Source organism: Mytilus trossulus, chromosome 4 (assembly GCF_036588685.1).
Source record: "Mytilus trossulus isolate FHL-02 chromosome 4, PNRI_Mtr1.1.1.hap1, whole genome shotgun sequence".
NCBI lineage: Eukaryota > Metazoa > Mollusca > Bivalvia > Mytilida > Mytilidae > Mytilus > Mytilus trossulus.
In genome coordinates, this window is record NC_086376.1 from 53,235,171 (window position 1) to 53,259,085 (window position 23,915).

General features: G+C 29.8%; 1 protein-coding gene across 1 annotated transcript in view; it reads right to left on the reverse strand.

Moving 5' to 3' along the window:
• The window catches only part of LOC134715506 (phosphatidylinositide phosphatase SAC2-like), a 216,434-nt gene that overhangs the window by 190,942 nt on the left and 1,577 nt on the right, over positions 1-23,915 (reverse strand). The window contains exons 2-9 of the mRNA XM_063577713.1: positions 20,855-20,935; positions 18,380-18,513; positions 15,296-15,427; positions 14,433-14,477; positions 13,781-13,972; positions 11,478-11,673; positions 9,520-9,587; positions 774-885 (exon numbers count right to left, since the gene is read on the reverse strand). Coding sequence (XP_063433783.1) covers positions 774-885; positions 9,520-9,587; positions 11,478-11,673; positions 13,781-13,972; positions 14,433-14,477; positions 15,296-15,427; positions 18,380-18,513; positions 20,855-20,935 — 960 coding nt within the window. The remainder of the gene's footprint in view (positions 1-773; positions 886-9,519; positions 9,588-11,477; positions 11,674-13,780; positions 13,973-14,432; positions 14,478-15,295; positions 15,428-18,379; positions 18,514-20,854; positions 20,936-23,915) is intronic.

Here is a 23,915-nt window from a genome sequence, read left to right on the forward strand (position 1 = left end):
TGGTCAATTCTTTATAAATTTTACAAAACCATTAAAATATTAACTGTTGAAATCAGATTTGTTTATATAAATCATAGACAATATAAACTTGAATCTTGCTAGTTTTTTTGGAACCTCACCTGAAATTACCACACACATGAAAGAAAAAAGTTTAAAAAATAATTCTTATACTGCAATATTCATATCAATTATTATTTCAAGGGAATGCAAGAAATTCATACAAATAAACATAAAGTTCTACAAAAATGAAGAATTTCTTTGAGAAAACTTACACAAAAATAAAATCAAATCTTTTTCAAAAGGTATAATTATATAAAACAATTTAACATGTGTAATGAATATATATCAAACCTATCTCTTTTTTGTTGCAACAAATACAATATATTGTTTTGTATTCCACTCTTTACAACAAAGAAATTCTTCAAACTTGCTTGAAATAAATGATACTGTAGTGTTAATGGAAATACAAAGCATTATTCACACTGTTTCATGTTAAAAAAAGATATAAATTACTTAAGTGCCTCCTCCATTTGCATTTCATACTGAATAGGTAAATTGTTTATGTGTACAGTTGGCTTTGAAGTCTAATATTTCTTAAATTTATGTCACTTTGTTTATACTGTATATATTCTATAAATTCATTAAATATCTTATGCATATTTCTAATCTAAGCTGGTTACATGTCAAAATTAGACAATGAACTATACACCTGCAAAGGATCTGACAAATTGATTGAACTCTACAGTATCATCTAATTGTACATCAAACCCTACCTTTGTCTAGCCGTGGAGGGGGTCTGTACTTGTATCCAGACTGACTCCAGTAAACTGGAATGGACCCTCGTACTTGTACAAACGAAACAATATGTGGCTTGAATTCTAAAAACTGTAATAGAACAAAATCACATAGATAAGGTTAATGTCCATAAACTTCATAAAAAAGGAACATCTCTATAAACATGATAAAGGGAATTATAGTTCATTTTAGTAATCTTTAAAGACAGTTTGGACTGCATGGGTTTTTATATATCTTTTTAAAAAAATGGCTTCACATATAATCATTAGAGGGTTTGTTTTCATCCAAATACAGCATAACAAAAATGATGGTGATTGTTTTCTTATACACCTGAATATCAAAATATCTTATTATAGCATCCAATATTTTCACCATAGGTACCAGGCTTAAGATATTGTCCACCAGCACTATGTTTTGTAAAGAGGCATAATTCACCAATGGTAAAAGTGACACCACCCAAAGTCAAACCTGATCAGTCAGAGAAAGGAAACGAAAAAATCAGCAATTTTTGCATACATTAAGGGGCATAACTTCAGAATGGTTAACGTGAAGTCACACAACTTTAAACTTGATCTGTGTTATATGGTAATAAGCATTGTGTATAAATGAACTTAAGTTTCTATGCAACTAAGAAAATCTATTCCTGGCAAAGTACATCCTTATTCCTTAGATTTGTTTCTTACATTTCATGGCCGGACCTTATAGCCTACTACATAGTATGTGTTTTTCTCATTGTTGAATGAAGGCTGTGTGGTTGCCTATAATTGCTTACATTCACTTTATTTGAACTTTGATGAATAGTTGTCTCATTAGACATGTTAGAAATCATACCACATCTCCTTATTCTTATATATTCTTGAAAAAAAATCCTTGAACACAATAGAATCTTTAATTGAAAAAAAAATTTACAACATTTTTCAAAATGAAAAAAATGAACATCTTTGATAAATTACTAGACATGAAAGAAAAACTGTGACTTCAGTCTTAAAATAATCAAAATTGTGTGATAAATTTAAATTGGAAATCAGAAATCACTTTTAGAAAACTCAGCATCAAACGTGACAGCTATAGACAGCTACTTCCATACTTTTTAGACATGAATTTGTAATAAAAACTACAAACATTTATAGCAATTTGTGTATTTGTCTGGATAGTTCATTCTGCTATATATTATACTATTATCAAAGAGTTACGGTTTTTTCCTGTACTGATTTTATTGTATGAACTTTTATATTATATTTTATATTTCATACGTCCAAAGGGGACTTGAAATGAATTATGAAATCTAATATCTCGACCAACTTTGATGTAAGGAGTTGGAACCTATGTTCCTGAAGAATTTGTATATTTCAAATGGGAAGGTTCAGTAATCATTTCAATAAATTAAAAAAAAAACCAGCACAAACACATTTGTACTTAAATTAATCAGCAGTTTTACTAAAATATTTCAAAAGCTGCTCGTAGAAAGCAGAGGCAGAGGCAGATATAGGAAAATTTCTGGATCTGCCACAGAAAAGAGTTAATAGACAAAAACAAAGAGTCTTCTCTATGGTCGGGTTGTTGTCTTTTGACACATTCCCCATTTTCATTCTCAATTTTAACAAAAGAAGGAAAGAAACGAATCAACAAAACAATCATGATATAAGACTTCTTTCAATAAGCATTGTATGAAATGTTGTTTGGCAATGCACTGATAGATCAACCAAAACATAATAAAGATGCCTTTCAATGTGTGAAAATCATTATTTATCCCAAAAAATCTAAAAATGATCTAATGATCTAATGATCCCTCTCCAACATTGTTATTTGAAAATTTTGTACAACTGCACTGAAATACTTCTATGAGGGTGGTAAAGGTTTTTTTTCTTGCAACATGTTTTGCCATTTTTTTTTCACGTGTAGCTGTGTAAAAAGTTTGTTATTCTTTGTGTTAAATGAAATTGGTAAAAAGATCAATGTGCAAGAAATTTTAAATTGTTTGTTCATCATGAAATGGCATTTTTTGTTGTGTTCTTCCGTGCAGACACCCCCCCTTTTTGTGCCCCTCTTCTTTGTTATGAAGTGTTATGTTATATAAAATGAGAACAGGAAGAATTTTTTGTCTTGTATGGATATCTGACACTTGAAATGCCAGTAAAAAAAGTCAAAAAGAGTAAGTATGTGTATAATAGAACCTAATTTCAATAAATAAAATGAAAGCTAATTGCAGTTTGTTGTTAAGTTGGAAACATTAGTTTACCTAATGTTGCACATAATAATAAATCTCTCAATTAATGGATGATTTTCCAAAAGCATGAAAATATTATAGCCAATTAACAAGTTTCAAACATGTTAGAAAACATCAAGTAAAATGCATTTAATGATTATATTTTTTTATTGAATCTTGAAAGGCAGATAACTATACACTAAACATCAAGAAGTTATATTTGCTTATTTCAACTATTGCAAACTAACTTATTTCCGCAGATACTTTATTCAGCAATTTATTTTTGTGATTTTTAATTTATTTTGACATATATATATAAAAATTTAACAAATTAATTTAAAAAAATTATATTTTCAACTAAAAAAAAAGCTCATGTAAAAAAATTGGTTTACTAGTGCCATATACATTTTTTCATAAACCTTAAAAATAGAAACAAAACTATGCAAACAAGAACTATAGTCACTTCAAGATCATGAGTTGTTTGTTGTTAGTCTTTTTTTTTTAAATTAGAAGATGTGGTATGATTGCCAATAAGACAAATCTTTACAAGAGACCAATGACACAGAAATTATCAACTATAGATCACTATACTGCCTTCAACAATGAGCAAAACTCAAACCACATAGTCAGCTATAAAAGGCCATAAATAACAAATATAAAACAACTCAAAAGAGAAAAAGAATCAGCCTGATTAATGTACAAAATAATGAATGAAAAACAAATATGACATACAGCACCAAGCGACAACCACTGAATTACAAGCTTTATTGTAGATCTTATCCTTTATAAAAAAAAAAACATGAACATTTGGTCAAATTTAGTAATAGGGAAATGTGCATCTACCAATGATTCATAAGACCAGCTGCACTTCACCTATTACTTTCAGCAACAGAAATAAGGTAACTGAGCTTTAATCAAGAAAACCATGACCATGTGACCAATATTAGATATTTTATGTAAACGGGATGTTCATATATCTTACAAAAATAATATATAGAGAACATCAATTACTGATTAACTTACATTAAACTTAAAACTGATAAAGGAACTATGAAAATGAGGTCAATATCTGGAAAAGTAAACACTCAATCATGTGCATTAATTTCAGTGAATCTGAAGTTCTAAGGACCAAATATAGTTCAATTATTATTAATACCGACTTAAATTTCAGATAGTGGATATAGCCATCTTATCATCAAAACTGTGCAGTAACTTTATTCATTAATTGACTTATACAAATGAGGTCAAATACATCAGAAAAATGTCAACCAGAAACAAAAAGACCATAAAGCATCTGTTAAAAGCTTAGGATCATCAAACACTTCTACTTTTCTTCAAACAAACTATTTACACTGTTGTCATGCTTTTACCTGAAGTAATATGCATTTATATTACCTCTATTGACATTACTTGCAGGCAAACAACTAATCAATTGGAACAGCCTAAAAAGTTGGTTAATTGGGAAAAAAGGATGTTTTGAAGGGAAACAGCAGTTTTAAATTAGGACAATAAACAAAGAACTGTAGACTAGTTTATATATTTTACAGGCATAGTTGTACTCTCCAAACCAATAATAAATCTCTATAAAATTCAGAAAATCAGAAAAAATACCAACTTAAAATTGGTTCAGGTTCTAGATAGTTGAAGTCTCAAGTCTAAGACACTAGGAAGCCATATTTCTATACTTTAGTCGATTTTCAAAGGGCACTTTTTGAAATTTAATTCTTTTTCATAAATAAATCTTGAACCAAAAGTGTTAGTTTATCTCAAGCTTCATAAATATAACTAACAATAGAACTGACAGTCCTATTACTCATCCATCTCAATTTGACAGGGAAGATTATGTGCAACTGTGCAATAACTATTTTATTAGGACATTTTTTTGCTAAAGTTTTAATCATAACCACCATCTGCGATGAAAGGCATAAATATTTCATAAAACAGGATACATTTATTGATCATTTGTGTTTGTCTTTTGTCACATGGTCTTACATTTTATGAACCATTCAAACAATCAAGATTAAAATCTCCTGCAGACCATTATGTACTTAACTTTCCAATGCATCTTGTACAAATCTGTTTTAGGTAGTTTGCCAAAATATTTTAGTGTTGGTTTTTTTTCATATCCATGTTATATACATAGTTGTTCTGTCTTCAATTTTCTCCTGCTTTTAGCTTTTCATAGCATTTTGAAAAAAACATTGACCATATTAACATTCCTTCTTTTTTTAAGTACAAAAAATTTGAATTAGATACATTCATATTTCTCATGAATGGAAAATGGGAAAAGCATACTAGAAAAATTATATAAAAAAAATGATGGACTTTAAAATAAACTAGAGGCTCTTAAGAGCCTGTGTCACTCACCTTGGTCTATGTGCATTTTGAACATATGGAAAAATTATTAAAAATTGACTGTAAAGGGCAATAACTCCTTAAGGGCTTAACTGACCTTTTTGGTCATGTTGACTTATTTGTGGATCTTTCTTTGCTGAACATTATTGCTGTTTACAGTTTATCTCTATCTATTATTATTAGTGTCATTTTGGTCTTTTGTGGATAGTTGTCTCATTGGCAATCATACCACATCTTCTTTTTTATATATTCAATATAATAGCCGAAAAATGATATAGCTTCCTTAAAATTGCCAATTCAGGGGCAGCAACCCAACAACCGGTTGTCCAATTTGTCTGAAAATTTCAGGGCAGATAAATCTTTACCTGATTCACAATTTTACCTCAGTCAGATTTGCTCTAAATACTTAGGTTTCAGAGTTATATGCCAAAATCTACATTTTACCCCTATGTTCTATTTTTAGCCATGGCGGCCACATTGGTTGATTGGCTAGGTCACGCCACACATTTTTTAAACTAGATACCCAAATGATGATTGTTGCCAAGTTTGGTTTAATTTGGCTCAGCAGTTTCAGAAGAGAAGATTTTTGTAAAAGCAAACGCCAGAGGACGACGACGCTGGTACCGGACCCAAGTGATGAGAAAAGCTCACTTAGCCCTTTGGGCCAGGTGAGCTAAAAAAGGCTTTATATAAAGATACTGTATAACCATCCATTACCTTTTCAAACTATCTCATAATCATATATATATATATATATAAGTATGTCTCTTCAACAGACTTTATACATCGGATCACCAGCAGTGATGGTAATACAAGGCTGAAAATACATTCTATATATATATATATAATTTGTCTAAACATGTTTAGGATAAATACAGAATGTATTTTCAGCCTTGTATCACCATCACTCCTGATAATTTGATGGATTAGATCTGTTATAGAGTCGTCACTGGTTCAGACGTACTTATATATATATTTATATATATATATATTTATTATCCTTATTCTAGTACATTTGTAATGATAATATCCAAGTCTTTAGAAATATTTTTAATTTTATCAAAACTGTTTAAAAAACTTTGTCCCTCTTTGTAATAATAGAGGTCAAAACTTTCAAAGGCTTTTAACAATATGATAATACTTACTAAAAATATAAAGAACTCAATCATATACAAGAACAAAAGTTGTAGCATGTGATTGCTGCTGTCAATGTATAAGTGTAATGTCTACTGCCAAGAACATAATTAAGCCCATTTATTAGCAAAATATGAAAAACAAATTCAAAAATTGTCTTCAGATGTTATTTCTCAATCATAAAGTAGCTTCTATCAGAATTTTGTAACATTCCACACTGTTGAATAAAGTTATTGATGTCTAATAATGTTACTGTTAATTCAGAAATTATTGAGATGTTTTATGTTTGCGAAAGAGACGTCAGGGTTACAATCAAACACAAATTTTGATTTTTTTTATATGAATCAGACATAATTATATTTTTCTGAATATCGAAAACATTAAAATCCCATTTTAGTCCAAATTGACCAAATAAATAAATAAATGCACACAATAATTTCTGAATTTACAGTTACCCAACATGTAAATGTTAACTTCAAATAAACTTAAAAGTTTGCTTCCAGTTTTATTACTTTTTTATAAGAAAAATGGTTTGACAAAAATATGGATGTCTTAAATATCCCTAGTTTAATTTAACTGCAAAAATAATAAAAAAACATTTATCCTTAACATAAAAATAAAACCAATAATAATTATTTGAATTGGATAATATATTTTGATCATGATAGATCTTGGGTAAATATAAAAAAGAAGATGTGGTATGATTGCCAATGGGTAAAATCTATTACATAGAAATCCATGCAGATTTGACAAAGATTTGACAAAGTTAACGAAACATTAACCACAGACTGAACCTACATATTGACAGAATGCAGGATCACTTTGTGAAAATTGCATGCCAACAAAAAGAGATTTGGATGTACAGTATTGAAAACAAAACTGAACAGCAAAAATAAAACCAAACAATATGGATCCATACACCATGAGACCTAGTTTATCCATGTTCACAGTAATGTGAAATCTGAATATAAACCCAAATTTGATGTGACTTCAACTTCCATACTAATTATGAGGTAAAATAGTTGTGAACAAATTAAAGAGAAAAGCAAAGATCTCTGGGACTTCAATAAACACCAAATTATGCAAAGGACTGACAAAAACACCAAGAAACAACTAGAAAAAGCAGACTTGATAAAATTCATGTTTTAAAAAAAAAATTTGATGATTGTGTTTTGCTGATAACTTCTTTTATATACAGTTGCAATGCATTTAGTATCATAGATTTCATGTTAAAAGTCACTATTGTGTTATAACCTCAATAAGGAGACGACTGACAATTTCTGCCATGATGATTTATTTTCTAGATTTTGTTATGCTAATCATTTTTGCCATTTATAATAAAACAAGTTTCTATTTGTCTATATATCTATCTATCATAGTTTTAAAGCTTTTAGGCAAGCATAAATGAAAAATAAATAAATGTTAAAATATGTCATTTGAGGGCAATAACTCCTATGAGAAGTCCTCAGACAGTTTTGATGTAAATAGACAGAAAGTAGATCTCACCATTTTTAACATTTCCCACCTGTCAGATTTTCTCAATCTATATAGTAGTTTTCAAGAATTAGTAGACAAATCCTGCATTTTAAAACCTATTTTAGCCACCTGGATATCACAATGGTGATCTTGGCAAAGTTTGATCCAATTAGGCCAAAAAGTTTCAGAGGAGGAGATTTTTGTAAAAGTTAAAAGGAAAGGACAGTGCACAATGATGATCATGATATTAGAAATGTTCATACTGGCCCTAGGCCTTGAGCACACTTGTCAACAACAAAAAATTGAAAAATAACTAATAATGATGACTCTTATCTTATTATTGTAGGTATATAAGATCAATAGTAATAAGGAAAATATTGATAAATTATGTATGTAGATTACATAAAATTAGCAGACTTGTCTATCTTCATTACTTTCAGGTATAAACAATTCAATTTTAGATAAAACTGTACTTATTTATGAAGACAATATTGAATAAAACTTGAAGAATGGTCTTGCTCATTAACATTATTAACAGCACCATTGATACAGCAAGAATTTATATGGCCAACACCATAAACCAACTCATTATAATTTTTTATTGTAATCACAATTGATACCTTATCATTGCATTATGCATTGAAGATCTATCCTATCATCTATTTATTAAAGATGACATTATCTTTTAATTTATATTGATTCACTCAACAAGTTCAAAGGGTCTTTGCATTGGAAATAAACACATTTATTCTAAAACCAGTTGTTGGCATGATACAGGTGATGTTCTTCTGGTATAACTATTAATGGCATGATCTTAACCCCTAATAGGAGGGATTGAGGTTGATTGTCATATGATTTTAAATACATAATCATTCCATCAGTTTAATTAAAGTCTGGATCTGGCATATCAGTAACTGAATTTCTTGTTGCATAGAAGACCTATTGGAGACCTTCTGCTGTTGTCTGTTATATTGTCAGGTTGTTTTCTCTTTGACACATTCTCCATTTCCATTCTCAATTTTATATTTGTTAATTTGTTTTTGTTTTTTTCATTTTGCTTAGTGTCTTTGGATATTTATTTAAACATCAGACTCTGACTTCATCAAAACTGAGTTTAACAGTGTGTTTTTGCTGTGTGTTTGTTTATTCCACAAAGGCAAGTGGTGTAGAGAAACGGTTGAGATTTCATAAAAAACGCATTGAAGGCCTTGGGTTGTTTTCTGATATTGGACCATTTGTTGTCTTTTCCATTCCCTTTTATATATGAGGGTAGTAATGGGGGTACCTTCATGACAAATAATAGTAAATATTCTTGCCAACACATTAACGTTAATTTTTTATGCATTTTTAGAGACCTGTGACAAATTATGATAACGATATAATTTGAGGAATCACAGTTAAATTTTGTCCATTTGACGATAGCGGTAGCCAAAGTTTTAGCATTTAACGCCTGACAGTAAGGGCATTACTACCCTCATATATGGATTTCTGATAAATGATTATGATGCCTGTTCTGTGTATGAAGGGGAGTAATACAAATGATATAAACTGACCTGTTCTGTTTCTACATAATTAGCACATGCTCCAGTATCTTCTAAACCTCGTTTCTTTGATCTTGTACCTTTAATGATTCAATACAAGAGAGATGATTTTTTTCTCAAAGTATAGCAAAAAGAATAATATTAGCATATAAATATTGAGACATTTTCATCATTTTTTTTCCATTTTGGGCTTATATCAAGAACAAATTTAGTTTCACAATTGCACTTTTTTTCCTACTTCTACTTAAGATGAACTGGACCAATGTAAATGGAACTTCAAAATTAACTATAGGTTGGCATTAATAATAGAAAGTTTTTATCAAATTTTGCTGTTTTTTCGTGTCAATTTGACAATATGCATGCTGTTAATTAGGTAAATTTGGGACTTTCTCTCTTTTTTTTTTATTAGAACAAAAAGCATACGTTTAACTTCTTTGTTATTAATGATTCAAAAAAATAAATATATAAGAATTTTTTAAAGAAAATATTGATATGGCATGTACATATTTTTGACGAAATAATTACTTTGCATCCCTCATCCATTTTCTCAACATTTGCATGACACTGACGGGATTAGTTAAAAAAAAAAAAAAAATTTATTACTAAAAACTACTTATATTGTAAGTACATAATGTTTTCACAGAATTAAGTTTAACTATAAAATTTGTTCAATTCATTGATATTTTCCACTTGTATCATACGTTTTTGAAATAATTACCAAACAAGTTTTCAAAGAGACTGTAACATCAGCAGAATACATTCTTATAATCATTGACATAATTTGCTTTAATTTATTAATACAAAATAACAGTTCATTTCACAAATATGGCGTCTCATTTAGGATGTTATTATCTAGCTGTTTCTGTAATGACTCTGATGTAGATTCCTTTATCTTTTCTCTCAATGCATTTTAGTCTGTTGAAGTGATTTCTGATTTCCTGTCCAAGTACTAATATATGCTAACAGAATTCATTTTATCTAGCAGATAATAAGTACCTAGGAAGAATGAATCAGATCTTCGCCATTCTTATTCTTCAAGTCTGTATTTTGCAGTTTGTTGGGGGATAGAAAGGACATATTGATGTCACAGGAAAAGGCTGTTGAAGTTTCATGTTTCAAATTACAGTCCATTACAGCTTTTTTTGGTTTATCCCATAGGCTGAAAAACAGTCCTTTTTTGTGCATAATTGGGAGTTTAGTATGACGTCCATTATCACTGAGCTAGTATATATATTTGTTATGAGGCCAGCTGAAGGACGCCTCCGGTAGAGGGAGTTTCTCACTATATTGAAGACCTATTAGTGACCTTTGGCTGTTGTCTGTTCTATGGTCGGGTTGTTGTCTCTTTGACAAATTCACCATTTTCATTCTCAATTTTAACTGTTATTTCTGTTCTTCATCTGAAAGTCACAGTAATTTCTCCTAATTGGAGCATAAACTCACACCTCACGTCAAGTTCCAGAAAGGCCACTAGACCCTGTTGGTCAGCACACACAACCTAATTATCATTGAAATGTTATTTAAACATACCATACAACAGGTTATTTTCCAAGGGTGTAAATTTTTGTTGATAGTACAAAATCAAAAAATAATTTCCGCTAATTTGAAAGTGCACATGTAATGGTATTGTATCTAAGTTAGGAATCCATAAAAAAAAATGTATATCTTATTCAATGGAAATCTCAAATTTACACCTGTGGAAAAAACCCACTATACCAAATTAGGACTGATTTGTTCATATCTACTGTGGATTCATTTATTTTCGTGGGTACCAATTTTCGTAGATTGTGGCAAACTTACATATTCGTGGATATTTAATTTCGTGGTTTTGGCAAAATCTACAATCATTCCTTTGGATAATATGTAATTCGTTGGAAATTTGAATTCGTTGTTCTCTTGTTCCCACGAAATCCATGAAAATTGGTATCCAACGAATAGTAATGAATCCACAGTATTTGGTATTTACTAACCTGCTCTGTTCCTATTCCTTCTGGAAATAATACCAATATCATACTCTAATGGTGCAGTATACTTAGTGTTACCAAACTCTGGTGTATGGGTAGAATCACTCATACCTTTGTCTCCCTTAAAGTCCATAATACAATGTTCTATTTGGACATATCCCTGAATAACAGGCAATATCCAATGGGACCATAACTCTGGGTCCTATATGAAAGACATGTAAGTTACATCAAGATTAGTAGCTCTAAGAACTTCATTTTGATAAGAAAAAAACAAAAACCCTAGAACTGTGAAAACAATGCCACCAATATTTTTAATTGATCTGTGTTTTGTGGTAATAAGTATTATGTATTTAAGTTTCATAACATTTGGTTGAAGCAAACAAAAGTTAGAGAGCATAAATGGATAATTCAGCAATTTTTCCATTTGTAAAGGGGCACAACTCTTGAACAGTAAATAAACTCATCATAGATAAAAGTGATGCCACCAAAATTCAAACTAAATCTGTGTTTTGAGATAATGAGAACTGTATATAAGTTTCATAGCATTTGGTTGAGACAAACTTAAGTTAGAGAACAGGTATTAGAAATTCAGCAATTTTTCCATTTGTTAAGGGGTATATCTCAAGAACAGTAAAAGTGATGCCACCAAAATTCAAAGTTGAACTGTGATTAGTAGTTATAATCATTGTGTATAAGTTTCACAACATTTGTTGAGGCAAACAAAAGTTAGAGAATGGAAACCAATTTTAGGACAGACAGACGGATGTACGGGTAAACCCTCCACTATGACCAGGTCAAAATGTTGCTAGACAGCACTTTAACCAACCCAGCTTAAGAAGTAATCCCTAAGCTCAACCACTTACAGCTCACTAATATCTACTATTTGTACTAAGAGAAGCAATCCTTTCACAGAATCACAAGAACATTTTTACACAAAAAAAAAGATTTTTCTTGATTTATAAGCTGTTTTAGAATCTCTATAAATGTAAATGTGTTTACTTTTATAAATTGTTATTTGGATGGAGAGTTGTTTCATTGGCACTCACACCACATCTTCCTAAATGGGTGTTTTTCAATAAAAACGTACTTTCTTGTCCAAGCCACTTTTAAAAAAATGTGTTTGATCTTTGTAAGTAATTTTTTGTGCAGTCAGTACATTGAATTAGATTTAAGCAAAAAAAAGGTTTTTTTTTTAGAGGGGTTGATAAGATATTGATTCCTGAATGGTCCAAAACAACCAAAATGACATGTCCCTAGACCACCTGTTCAACATTCATACTCTAAAATATCGTAAAAAAAATGTAGAAATAAATGTTGTTTTTACTTAATATAAGTTTTTTAATAATTCAAAAGTATGTTTTAGAGCAAACACATTTTAATAAACAGCTTTTAACATAGGATTTTTAATTTCAGAAGGTATGTCCCTCACAAAATGTCCACTACGAAACAAAGTCATTGAAATTTGCTAATAAACAGTTTTATAAAATCAATGTAATTTTTGTTTGCAAGAGATATAAAAATTAGAGTCTTACAAAAGAAGTGATGCTTTTAAAACGGCAATTCAATTGTTGGTAACAAAAATTGAGCCCATCAAATGGACCAGAGTGATACCGTTTTTTTGTTAATGTCCACTACGAAACAGGTCAAATCTCTTTCAGTATCTTGTTTTAAAATTATGAAAAAAATATCAGTGTACAGCTTAATACATGCTTTGATGAATACAATCAGTCTTGTTACTATTGCAATATAGGGATTGTGAGGAAAAATTAAAACATGTGAATATGTCCCCTACAAAACGGTCACCTATGAAACAAGTATGGGAGAAAAACGTTTCTTAGTGGACACTACCACTACCATGCAGTCTTTTTTAACTCTTTTTTCAATTATATACGTGCAATACAAATAACAAGGGTTAGTTTCATGTAATTTTTATTATGTTTTTATTAACATAGAATAGGGTTGATGTCAACTACGAATCTTTTGATCCACTACAAAACGGTTTTGTCAACTACAAAACGCATCAAAATGTCCACTACGTAACATGAATTATACCTTCATATGTGAAATATTGTCTAATCTTTGTCCATAAAAAATGGTTCTCCAATTCAGAAAAAAAATGAGATTTTTCTAGTATATGAAGTAAACAAACTGTAATGTCTATAGGAAACATTTAAAATTGCAAAAATATGTGTGTTTAGAAGCAGTTTCGTAGGGGACTTGAAACAGTACACAAATTATGAAAATACTATCATTTTAAAGAGTATGTAAACTCCTTTGAATTTAAATTTATAACTGATTAAAACTATTACCTCATTTTCTAGATACATTTCTCTGATTTCTTTTGTCATATGATAATTCCAAAAGAACCTTTTGTCAACCCTTTCCCATAGGAATGTCTTTGGACTATAGCTTGATGAGTATTGTTTATGTATACTGTTTGTCAGATCAAACGTTTCACTGAAGTAGAATGAGTCTGATTCATTGAACATCTTCACTAATTCCTGAAAAACAAAACAAAACTTATCAGAAGGATTACTAAATTACTGAAACAATCAGTTGTTTAAGTCTTGTATTATTTCAATTTTAGTTTCTTGTGTACAAATTGGAAATTAGTATGGCGTTCATTATCACTCAACTAGTATATATTTGTTCAGGAGCCAGTTGAAGACCTGTTGGTGACCTTCTGTTGTTGTTTTTTCTATGTTCAGGTTTTTGTCTCTTTGACACATTGCCCATTTCCATTCTCATTTTTATCTTTATAAAATCGCCTATACATGTATATTAAAGTTATGTAAAAAATGAGGCACTTTTGATTATCACTTATCAGATTGCAAATTAAAGAGAACAATTTAACATTAAATTTCTCATTTCAAATAAATTATGTTGAGTGAAATAATCAAGTACAGCTCTAAATGTAAAAACAGAAAATAGAATTATTTCTCTCTAAAGATACAAGCATACCTCCATTATTCTTTTGATAAACTTGTCCTTGTCTTTGGATTCTTTCTGTAAAAGAAAAATAATTAAATCAACAGGCCTATACATAGAGGGTTGTTAAGAGGTTGGGCTTAAGCTAAAAATACACATTTCATATCGGTAAAAACAACATACATTTGTATTCGCAAATTGTACCTCGTAAACTACAGATTCCAAAATTCAAAAAAAAAATAGGTGTTAAAAGTATTCTTTCTTATGAAAATTTGTCTATCTATACAGACGAGAGTTCACATGAAATTCTTCTGTAAAACACATGAAGGAGAACACTTTCTCAAAATTAAATTTCTTCTCGTTTGAAAATAAATGTTTTTTTCTGCCAACTTTTCCTAGACCTGTGTAAATACAACAATAAAGTTTATATATCCATATACCAATTTGTGAACTTTCTCACAATGCATATGTTATTACATCATTGATTGTTCAATGACATTGTATTTGCGGATTGACCAGTGTGTTTCCATGGGACATTAATGATCCCTCAGTGGAATATAATGTTATAAAGAGGAATAACTCAAGAACGGCAAAAGCAACGCTACCATAATTCATAATTGATTTGAGTTTTATGGTTATAAGCAGAGGCATAAAAGCAATTTGACATTGGGGTATAGCAAATATATCTTAATGAAACACTTGTTCACATTGATGCACTGCTTTAGACTTTTCTTTCAAATTGTATTTTTTAAAACATCATAGTTTGATAAGTTTTTGACTTGATAACTTTTAAATTCCAAACCTTCAAAACCTACAGTGTGGACACTTGCATTTAAAAAGCTGTTCAAAAACGTTTTTTTAATCATTAGCTAATTTTGATTTGTTTTAAATCTTACGTTCTTTGGTTTAATATTTTCTGAAGCAGCAATCTTGATTGACTTAAGTTTTTTCTGTATCTGTTTCCCTGTGCTACCATCAGGTTCAGCCAATGACGCTTTCTTTATCCCAAAATGATGCATTCTACACAGCTACATCCACAAAATAAAAATATAAAACAACTTACTAGCATTTAACACATGATTCATTTATGTCCTTTTATGATCATGAATAGCTCTTCTTATAAATAAACTTAACATAGATACCAGGACTAAATTTTGTGTATACACCAGATGCCCGTTTCGTCTACAAAAGACTCATCAATGACAATGTATTGTGTTATTTTATACATAAGGTATGGCGTAAATAAAATATTGAATTGAATTGAATTCTAAAACCAAAAAAAAACTTTGCCTAAATAAAACAAAATTAAGGTTTTCAGATTTGATACTTATAAGTGTTTTAAATGGACTACTTGGAATTTAAAGGATGTTAGTTGGATATAACAAAAAATTTTATTTTAATTCAAATCTTTATTGCCATAATACTACATATTTATAGTATGTCCCACAACATAACAAAATGAAAATAAAAAATAACAAGATCATTAATACACACGATAAAAGTACACATTTTAAGAGTCCCCTGTCCTCAGTTCAATAGACTTGAATTGTTTTAAAAAGGATATCCTAGCTTATTTACCTGAATGTGTGAAATTGGGTTGAGTATATATGTTATTTTATCTATGTCATTTAAATTTATAAAGTGGACATGGTGGATATTCTCATTTATCAAAAAATCAAAATAAACTTTTCTATCATTATGGTTTCTATTACAATATAAAAAGAAATGAATTTCATCTTCAATTTGTTTACAGTTTTTGCATAATCTTTCTTCTCTTGATATTTTAAGGTATCTTCCCTTTTCTATTATAAAAAAAGTATTGTAACTTAATCTAAATTTTGTTATCAGTTTTCTGAATTCAAGTTCTGAGCAAGTTAAATATTTTTCTTCTATATTATTTATTTTTACATGTTTATAAATAGTGAGTTTGCTGTTATCCTTTATATCTGATAGTTTATCATTTACTCGTTTTTCATAAAAATGCTTCAATTTTAATATTATTTGTTCTCTTATATTTTTAGTTATCTTTTTTGAGGAATATGTTTTCAAAGTGTCCAAATCCATACCAGTTTCTTTTACTATATGTTTTACACATGAGAACCAAGAATAAATTCCTGCCAAGTCTAAGTTTTGAGACAAAATAAAGGATTTTTTTAAAAGAGGATTAATTTCCTCAGAATATAATCTAATAGGATACAATATAGATTGAAATTTAATATTAAGTTCCAGAGGAAGTCTCCCGAGATCAGCTCTTGCACCTAAATTTGATGAAGTTTTCCTTATACCAAGTGTATATTTACAAAACTGAAAATGTTTTATAATAATGTAATAATGTAATAATGAAAAAAATAATCTTCTTTGATCCATCGGGAACCTATGTGGAATCTGGAATCACCAATGCTGCACCAAACAGTAAATCCCAACAGACTCGTTGTTATCAATTGCATTAAGTATGAAAAAATCCATTTAAAAAAATTATCAATCAGGCTTAAATAAACTGACTAGTAATGAATATTAAGAAAAAAAAATTTAATGATGTAGGATTTTTTTATCATACTTGGAACTTTGACCATTTGTTGGTGTAGTACTTTTTTCAAGTTATCTTAATTATGCATTAATTTAACCTGATAAAAGTACTGATGCAATCAGTATTATAATTTCTTAACTATACCTTGTTTTTTCTATCTTAAAACATGAATTAATTATATATTAGTTATGTGTACGTAAAAAGTACTGAAAATTCAGAAATAATTGCCATGTTTTTATTAATGAGAAAAGGTGTCAAGGTTATAATTGCAATAATTTAAACTCGATTTTTCTCAATATCACAACAATTGAAAAGTCCAAAATGACAAAATGCACCCAATAATTTCTGAATTTACAGTATTATGTGTTTTGTTTGGAATAAACATGTCTTGCACTTCATACATCTGTGATGTCTGTAATAACAGTGCTTATCTGTAGTAAGGAGCCTGTAATACAGAGGTTGTTGTTTGTTGTGGTGGTTTTTTATTTGTTCATTTGTTTGTACATATTAATTAGGCCGTTAGTTTTCTCGTTTGAATTTTCGAAAAAACTAAGGATTTTCTTATCCCAGGCATAGATTACTTTAGCCGTATTTGGCACAACTTTTTGGAATTTTGGGTTCTCAATGCTCTTCAACTTGTATTTGTTTGGTATATTACTATTTTGATATGAGCGTCACTGATGAGTCTTATGTAGACTAAACGCGAGTCTGGCATACTAAATTATAATCCTGGTACCTTTGGTAACTACTGAACTGTTTCCATTTGTGATTTCAGGGCCTTTTATAGCTGACTATGTAGTATGGACTTTGCTCATTGTTGAATGCTGTATTGTTACCTATAGCTGCTGTCAATTTCTTTTTCAATTGGTATCTTGTTGGTAGTTGTCTCATTGGCAATCATATCACATCTTTTTTTTTTAATATCTAACATTAAGCTTTGAGGCTGCTCTGCAATACTGTATGAAAAGTAACATATCTAGCATTCTTGAACTATTTCCACACAACTAATCCTATTTTGATAATGACTGACATTTATAGGAATAATCATTTTTTAAAAATAATAATATTCCCAATGCTATATAAGAACAGTAATGAGGGGGAATACACCTTAACTGGGACTCCGGGCCTTGCGGTCATAAAACTTTTGATCACAATTTTTGTACTCAGACTCAAGAATCAACCAATCAAAATACTTGATTTTGTGTTTAGAGCACTTATTTTGTACTTAGAGTACTGAGTAAAGTTTTATGACAGAGAGCCCGGGATAAGCTGCTTTTAAGCTCGGGATTTCAGGATCTGGGAATTCTTTTTTTGAATTTTGAGATGTATGGATTTCAATTTATTTAAATTCTGGACCTCAGGATTTCGTGTTTTTAAGCCCAGGATTTCTGCATCAGTACCCCTCCAAACCCCAAACCCAAAGTAATCTTAATGAAATGCATATACTATGTACCTCTAAGTCCAATTCCCCTGGGTCATTACCAGAAAGTGGTATCACAGCTATCTTGTGGATCTTATAAATATCGTGTCTGTCTATTCTACCAACATGAGCTCTTTGTCTGATTAATAACAAACTCCATTCTGCTTCTGAAAATATAACTCAAGTATAGCATACTTAATCTAGTAAGGAATCTTTGTGACTGAAATTGATCTCTTTTAAATATATATCATGTAATATACATTGATGTATTAATGTTTTCACAAACGAATCATTTCATATTTTCATGTCTGTGTCTTTTAAAGCTAACTATGCTGTATGGGTATTTCACATTGTTGAAGGCCAAATTGTTGTCTATAATTGCCATAAATCCACTTTATTTGATCTTTGGTGGATACTTGTCTCATATTGTTTAATATTCTTATTTGTTCATTACTTGTTGATAATCTCCAAAGGCAGAAGTTATGAATAAAAGAAATTTCATTAGACATGTATATGATTGAATGAGAGAGAAATAAAACAACACTTGTTCTGTGAAAACTCTGTCTCTAACAACACATATAAAGTTGAAATTAAATTGATTAATTCAATTTCATGAATATGCTGATGAAGAAAAAAGAAAGAAAAAAAAAGAAAAAATTATCAATCTCAATTACATGGATTTTCTTTCAGTGATATTTTATATATATTTCTGTTGAAATATAAATCTTCACGACCATATGCCCTCATTCCAGTGCATTGACCATCAGAAAAAAGGAGGTTCAAACTTCCAACCACCTGACCCCCCCCCCCCCCCCCCCCTTTCTGGATCTGCCACTGCTTATGATATTGAATGTCAAACTTTGAATTATAATTACAGGAAAACTTAACAGATCTTATTAAACAGTCATGCAAGTTGTTATACGAATGTCATATAATCATGATAATGCTTTATAAATATAAAAACAAATTCCAAAACTATTTGTCAAAACCAGAATTAACTCACAACAGCTTATTTGACAAATACCCAAGGAGAAACAATTTTATGATTAGAGATTGTTTCTGTTCATTGTTGTTGACTAAATGACAAAATGTCTGATGTGTGGCATGTCAAAGGGACATAGATCTGGCTTATAAATGATATTCAAAGTGGACCTATAGGTCATCATATATGAAAATGGATAAAAGGAGCCAGACACATTAGTAAAGTTCTTTCTTACAATCTATAGAGAATTGCATAATCATCAAGTATTATAGCGTGTGTCATTATTGATCTGATCAAAATATGTACATTGCACTAATAAATCTGCAAAAATTGTCGTAAATTTTCACAAATTGGTTAACCATAAGAAATAGAAATATCTTCCTAAGAATGTATGAGGCAGTCAACTTATTTTTTTGAAACTGATCGTTTTTCTTTAAAAAAAAAAAAATCTGTAAGTTATATTTCAAAAAATTTAAAAGTGAAATAAAAGTAAAAAAATAATTCATCACTTTCTGGAGATTTTGGTTATAAATGGAAAAAATCAGACTTAAAAAACAACTTTTAATAAGTAATTAAAAAAGAGATTGCATCTGCTTATCTCCCTAAAGTAATTTTAAACTTCAGCTTAAAACCAAAAAAAAATATAATGAAATGGGGTCATACTTTATAATAAAATTGAGAATGGAAATGGGGAATGTGTCAAAGAGACAACAACCCGACCATAGAAAACAACAGCAGAAGGTCACCAACATTTTCCCACATTTTGTATATACTAATGTATCAGATCTCAATGTATTATGTGGCTATTAAGTTAAGGTAACACTGAAATATCATATAAATAAAAGGACATATAGGAGTCTATTTGTGAAATTGAAAGTGATAAAAGTTAAAAAGTTTTTTAATGTATAAATTTGACCTTTGAACACTATCTAAACATGAATTCCTGCAGAAATTATTTAGTTTGTGGGGCCAAAATAAATAATAGGTTTGTTTGCCCAAACGCTACCTACCCAGAAAAAAAGCTGCCTACTCAAATTCTTTTATTGTCCTGATTTGAAGAAGTTTTTTTTTAATCAAATAGGCATGAAGACTTATAAACATCTGATACTTCAATTTCTTTTTTTTTCGAAAAAAAAATAAAAAATGCCTACATGTACCTACCTACCCACTGTCTCAACCTTTGGGTATGGGTTTAGGCAAACCAAATTTTGTTTAAGTGTAGCCTGGGTATACGTATGTCAGCAGAGTTTACACATTATTGTAAGTCATAACTAAAACAACCTTTATTAATATAAATGTACATTCTATAGAAAGCATGTGATGCCAGCCTAAGATCCTAGTTTGCCAGCTAGTTTGTATTGCCATGAAGGGTAAATGTATTCCAGAGGCAGATTTAGAAGGTTTTCCAGCAGGCCCAGCCATATTTTGTGGAAGAATTTGTTTGATTATCTAGGGAATTACTGAAGAATGATTGGAGTGTTACCCCCTTCTGAAAATTTATGGATCTGCCATTGTATTCATCTTACCTGGGTGAACTTTGACCTTTCCAATAACCCCATAGACCATTCCAATACAAACAGGATTCCATGCTGAACATAAGTCTATACCTATAAGAATAAAATATCATACAAATATATCATACATTGGATGGAAAGATTATTGTTGGATTGCTGTCTTTCAAAAACATGTGAAAGATAATATGTCTGTGAGACAAAATGTTTTGTCTTCATGTGCTGTAATTGGCAAATAAAATATTTGTTTGTTTGTTTGCTTGTTTGTTTGTTTGTTTGTTTCCCTCACTACATCCTACATTTACAATAAAAAAGATAAATAAACAAAACATAAGTTCTGACATTCGAAAGGTGAAATGTAATTTTGTTGTAGTTGTAAAAAGTGATCTTGATGTGAAAGGTTAATGTCATAGAGATCAAGTCGATGCACCATCATGAAAAAGGTCATGAATGTATGACACTACTGTACTCTACAGTTCAATTATCTTTCAGATTAATATTTAGAATTAACTGCATTGGTCTCTTAAAGATATGTTAGATAACCTTTTATTATTTTCAATTAATTAATTGTAATAAATATCATCTAAATATTGCAACTTTTTTTCTTTTCACGACACTGACTATTGAATTTATAGTATGAGGCAGCTTAATAGAGCCTATCCTAATCAATTATTTAAGTCAATCACTTGACTTTCATTTTTTTCCTTAACAAATAAAGTGAGGAACTATAGGCATTATCAGAGTAAAAAATAGTTTTTGAGTTATATACAAAAGGTCAGATCAATAGGGTTAAGGAAACAACCATTTAAATTTTATGCTGAAATTAAATGATTACTCCCTAGAACATGTAGAACATGTAGACTTGAATGTTGTGTTGAACTGATATTATTTTTTTTTAACTCAGCTGCTTGATAAGAGGTACATATTAACACCACTATCTTAAACATTGATTTTTTGGAAGTGTTTTTCTTTCTGATTTATTTATAAAGAATGAAATACGATTGCAGGTATAAAATGTTCTTATCATGATTAGTCAGATGTGAATGAAGTCCATTTATGTACTCATTAGCTATATAAAAGATATAGTAGCTCCATTCCACACCACATCTGGAAAACCTTTTATTTTGGACAATGTACATTGTAAATACATTTATATATTGTTCTTATACATTAATATAAAGCCAGCAATTTACGTTCAGTTATTCGAATCCAAATACTTGTCTATGATGTTTCAAAGAAATTGATGCAGTTAATATAATTAAACATGGACAGGAAGAAGACCTTCTGCTGTTGTCTGTTCTATGGTCAGGTTGTTGTCTCTTTGACACATTTCCCATTTCCATTCTCAATTTTACCCAATATAAACTATTAGCATATGCATGATTAGCATTGTCTTAGACAATTTAATCATGCTTAGCTTGAAAGATAGATACTCAATCAAGGTAGATAATCATTATCAACTGTAAGAATTGTCTAGCATGAAAGATAGATACTCAATCAAGTTAGATAATCATTATCAACTGTAAGCCTTGTCTAGCGTGAAAGATAGATACTCAATCAAGTTAGATAATCATTATCAACTGAAAGCCTTGTCTAGCGTGAAAGATAGATACTCAATCAAGTTAGATAATCATTATCAACTGAAAGCCTTGTCTAGCGTGAAAGATAGATACTCATTCAAGTAAGATAATCATTATCAACTATAAGTATTGTCTAGTGTGAAAGAAAGATACTCATTCAAGGTAGATAAATACTATCAACTACCAACATAGATAAATTAAGTCGTATAAGAAAAACAAAATGAGTATGCTAAATTTGATGTATGCCTTTTTGTGCTTCTTCATTACATTTGTTGTTTTTATATTGATATTTATATGATAACACAATATTGACTGCTGTACCCTATTTTTGACATTTTTACTCTTTGAGTATGTTTGATTTGTTCGTACATCGTTCACAATGTAATGGAATTTGACGCGACTGTCATACAAGTGAGAGGTTTAGCTAGCTATAAAACCAGGTTCAATCCACCATTTTCTACATTAGTAAGTGCCTGTACCAAGTCAGGAATATGACAGTTGTTATCCATTCGTTTGATGTGTTTGGACTTTTGATTTTTGATTTTCCTTTTTGAATTTTCCTCGAAGTTCAGTAGTTTGTGTTTTTACTTTTTTCTATTAAAATTGAGACTGGAAATGGGGAATGATACTCAATCAAGTTAGATATTCATTATCAACTATTAGCATTGTCTAGTTTGAAAGATAGATACTCAATCATGGTAGATAATTATCATCAACTATTAGCATTGTCTAGTGTGAAAGACAGATACTCATTCAAGGTAGATAATTATCATCAACTATTAGCATTGTCTAGTGTGAAAGACAGATACTCAATCAAGGTAGATAATCATTATCAACTATTAGCATTGTCTAGTGTGAAAGATAGATACTCAATCAAGGTAGATAATCATTATCAACTATTAGCATTGTCTAGTTTGTAAGATAGATACTCATTCAAGGTAGATAATTATTATCAACTGTTAGCATTGTCTACTGTGAAAGATAGATACTCAATCAAGGTAGATAATCATTATCAACTATTAGCATTGTCTAGTGTGAAAGATAGATACTCAATCAAGGTAGATAATCATTATCAACTATTAGCATTGTCTACTGTGAAAGATAGGTATTCAATCAAGGTAGATAATCATTATCAACTGTTAGCATTGTCTAGCATGAAAGACAGATACTCAATCATGATAGATAATCATTATTAACTATTAACATTGTCTAGAGTGAAAGTTAGATACTCATTCAAGGTAGATAATCATTATCAACTATAAGCATTGTCTAGCATGAAAGATAGGTACTCAATCAAGGTAGATAATCATTATCAACTATTAGCATTGTCTAGCATGAAAGATAGGTACTCAATCAAGGTAGATAATCATAATCAGTTGTACTCTAAAGACGGCTAATTATATAGTTATATATCAAGAATTAATACATTCTGAAGAGTAGAAGCGGTAAAGTTATAATTTTTTTTTATCAATTTCTGCCTTTTTTGCAGAGTTATC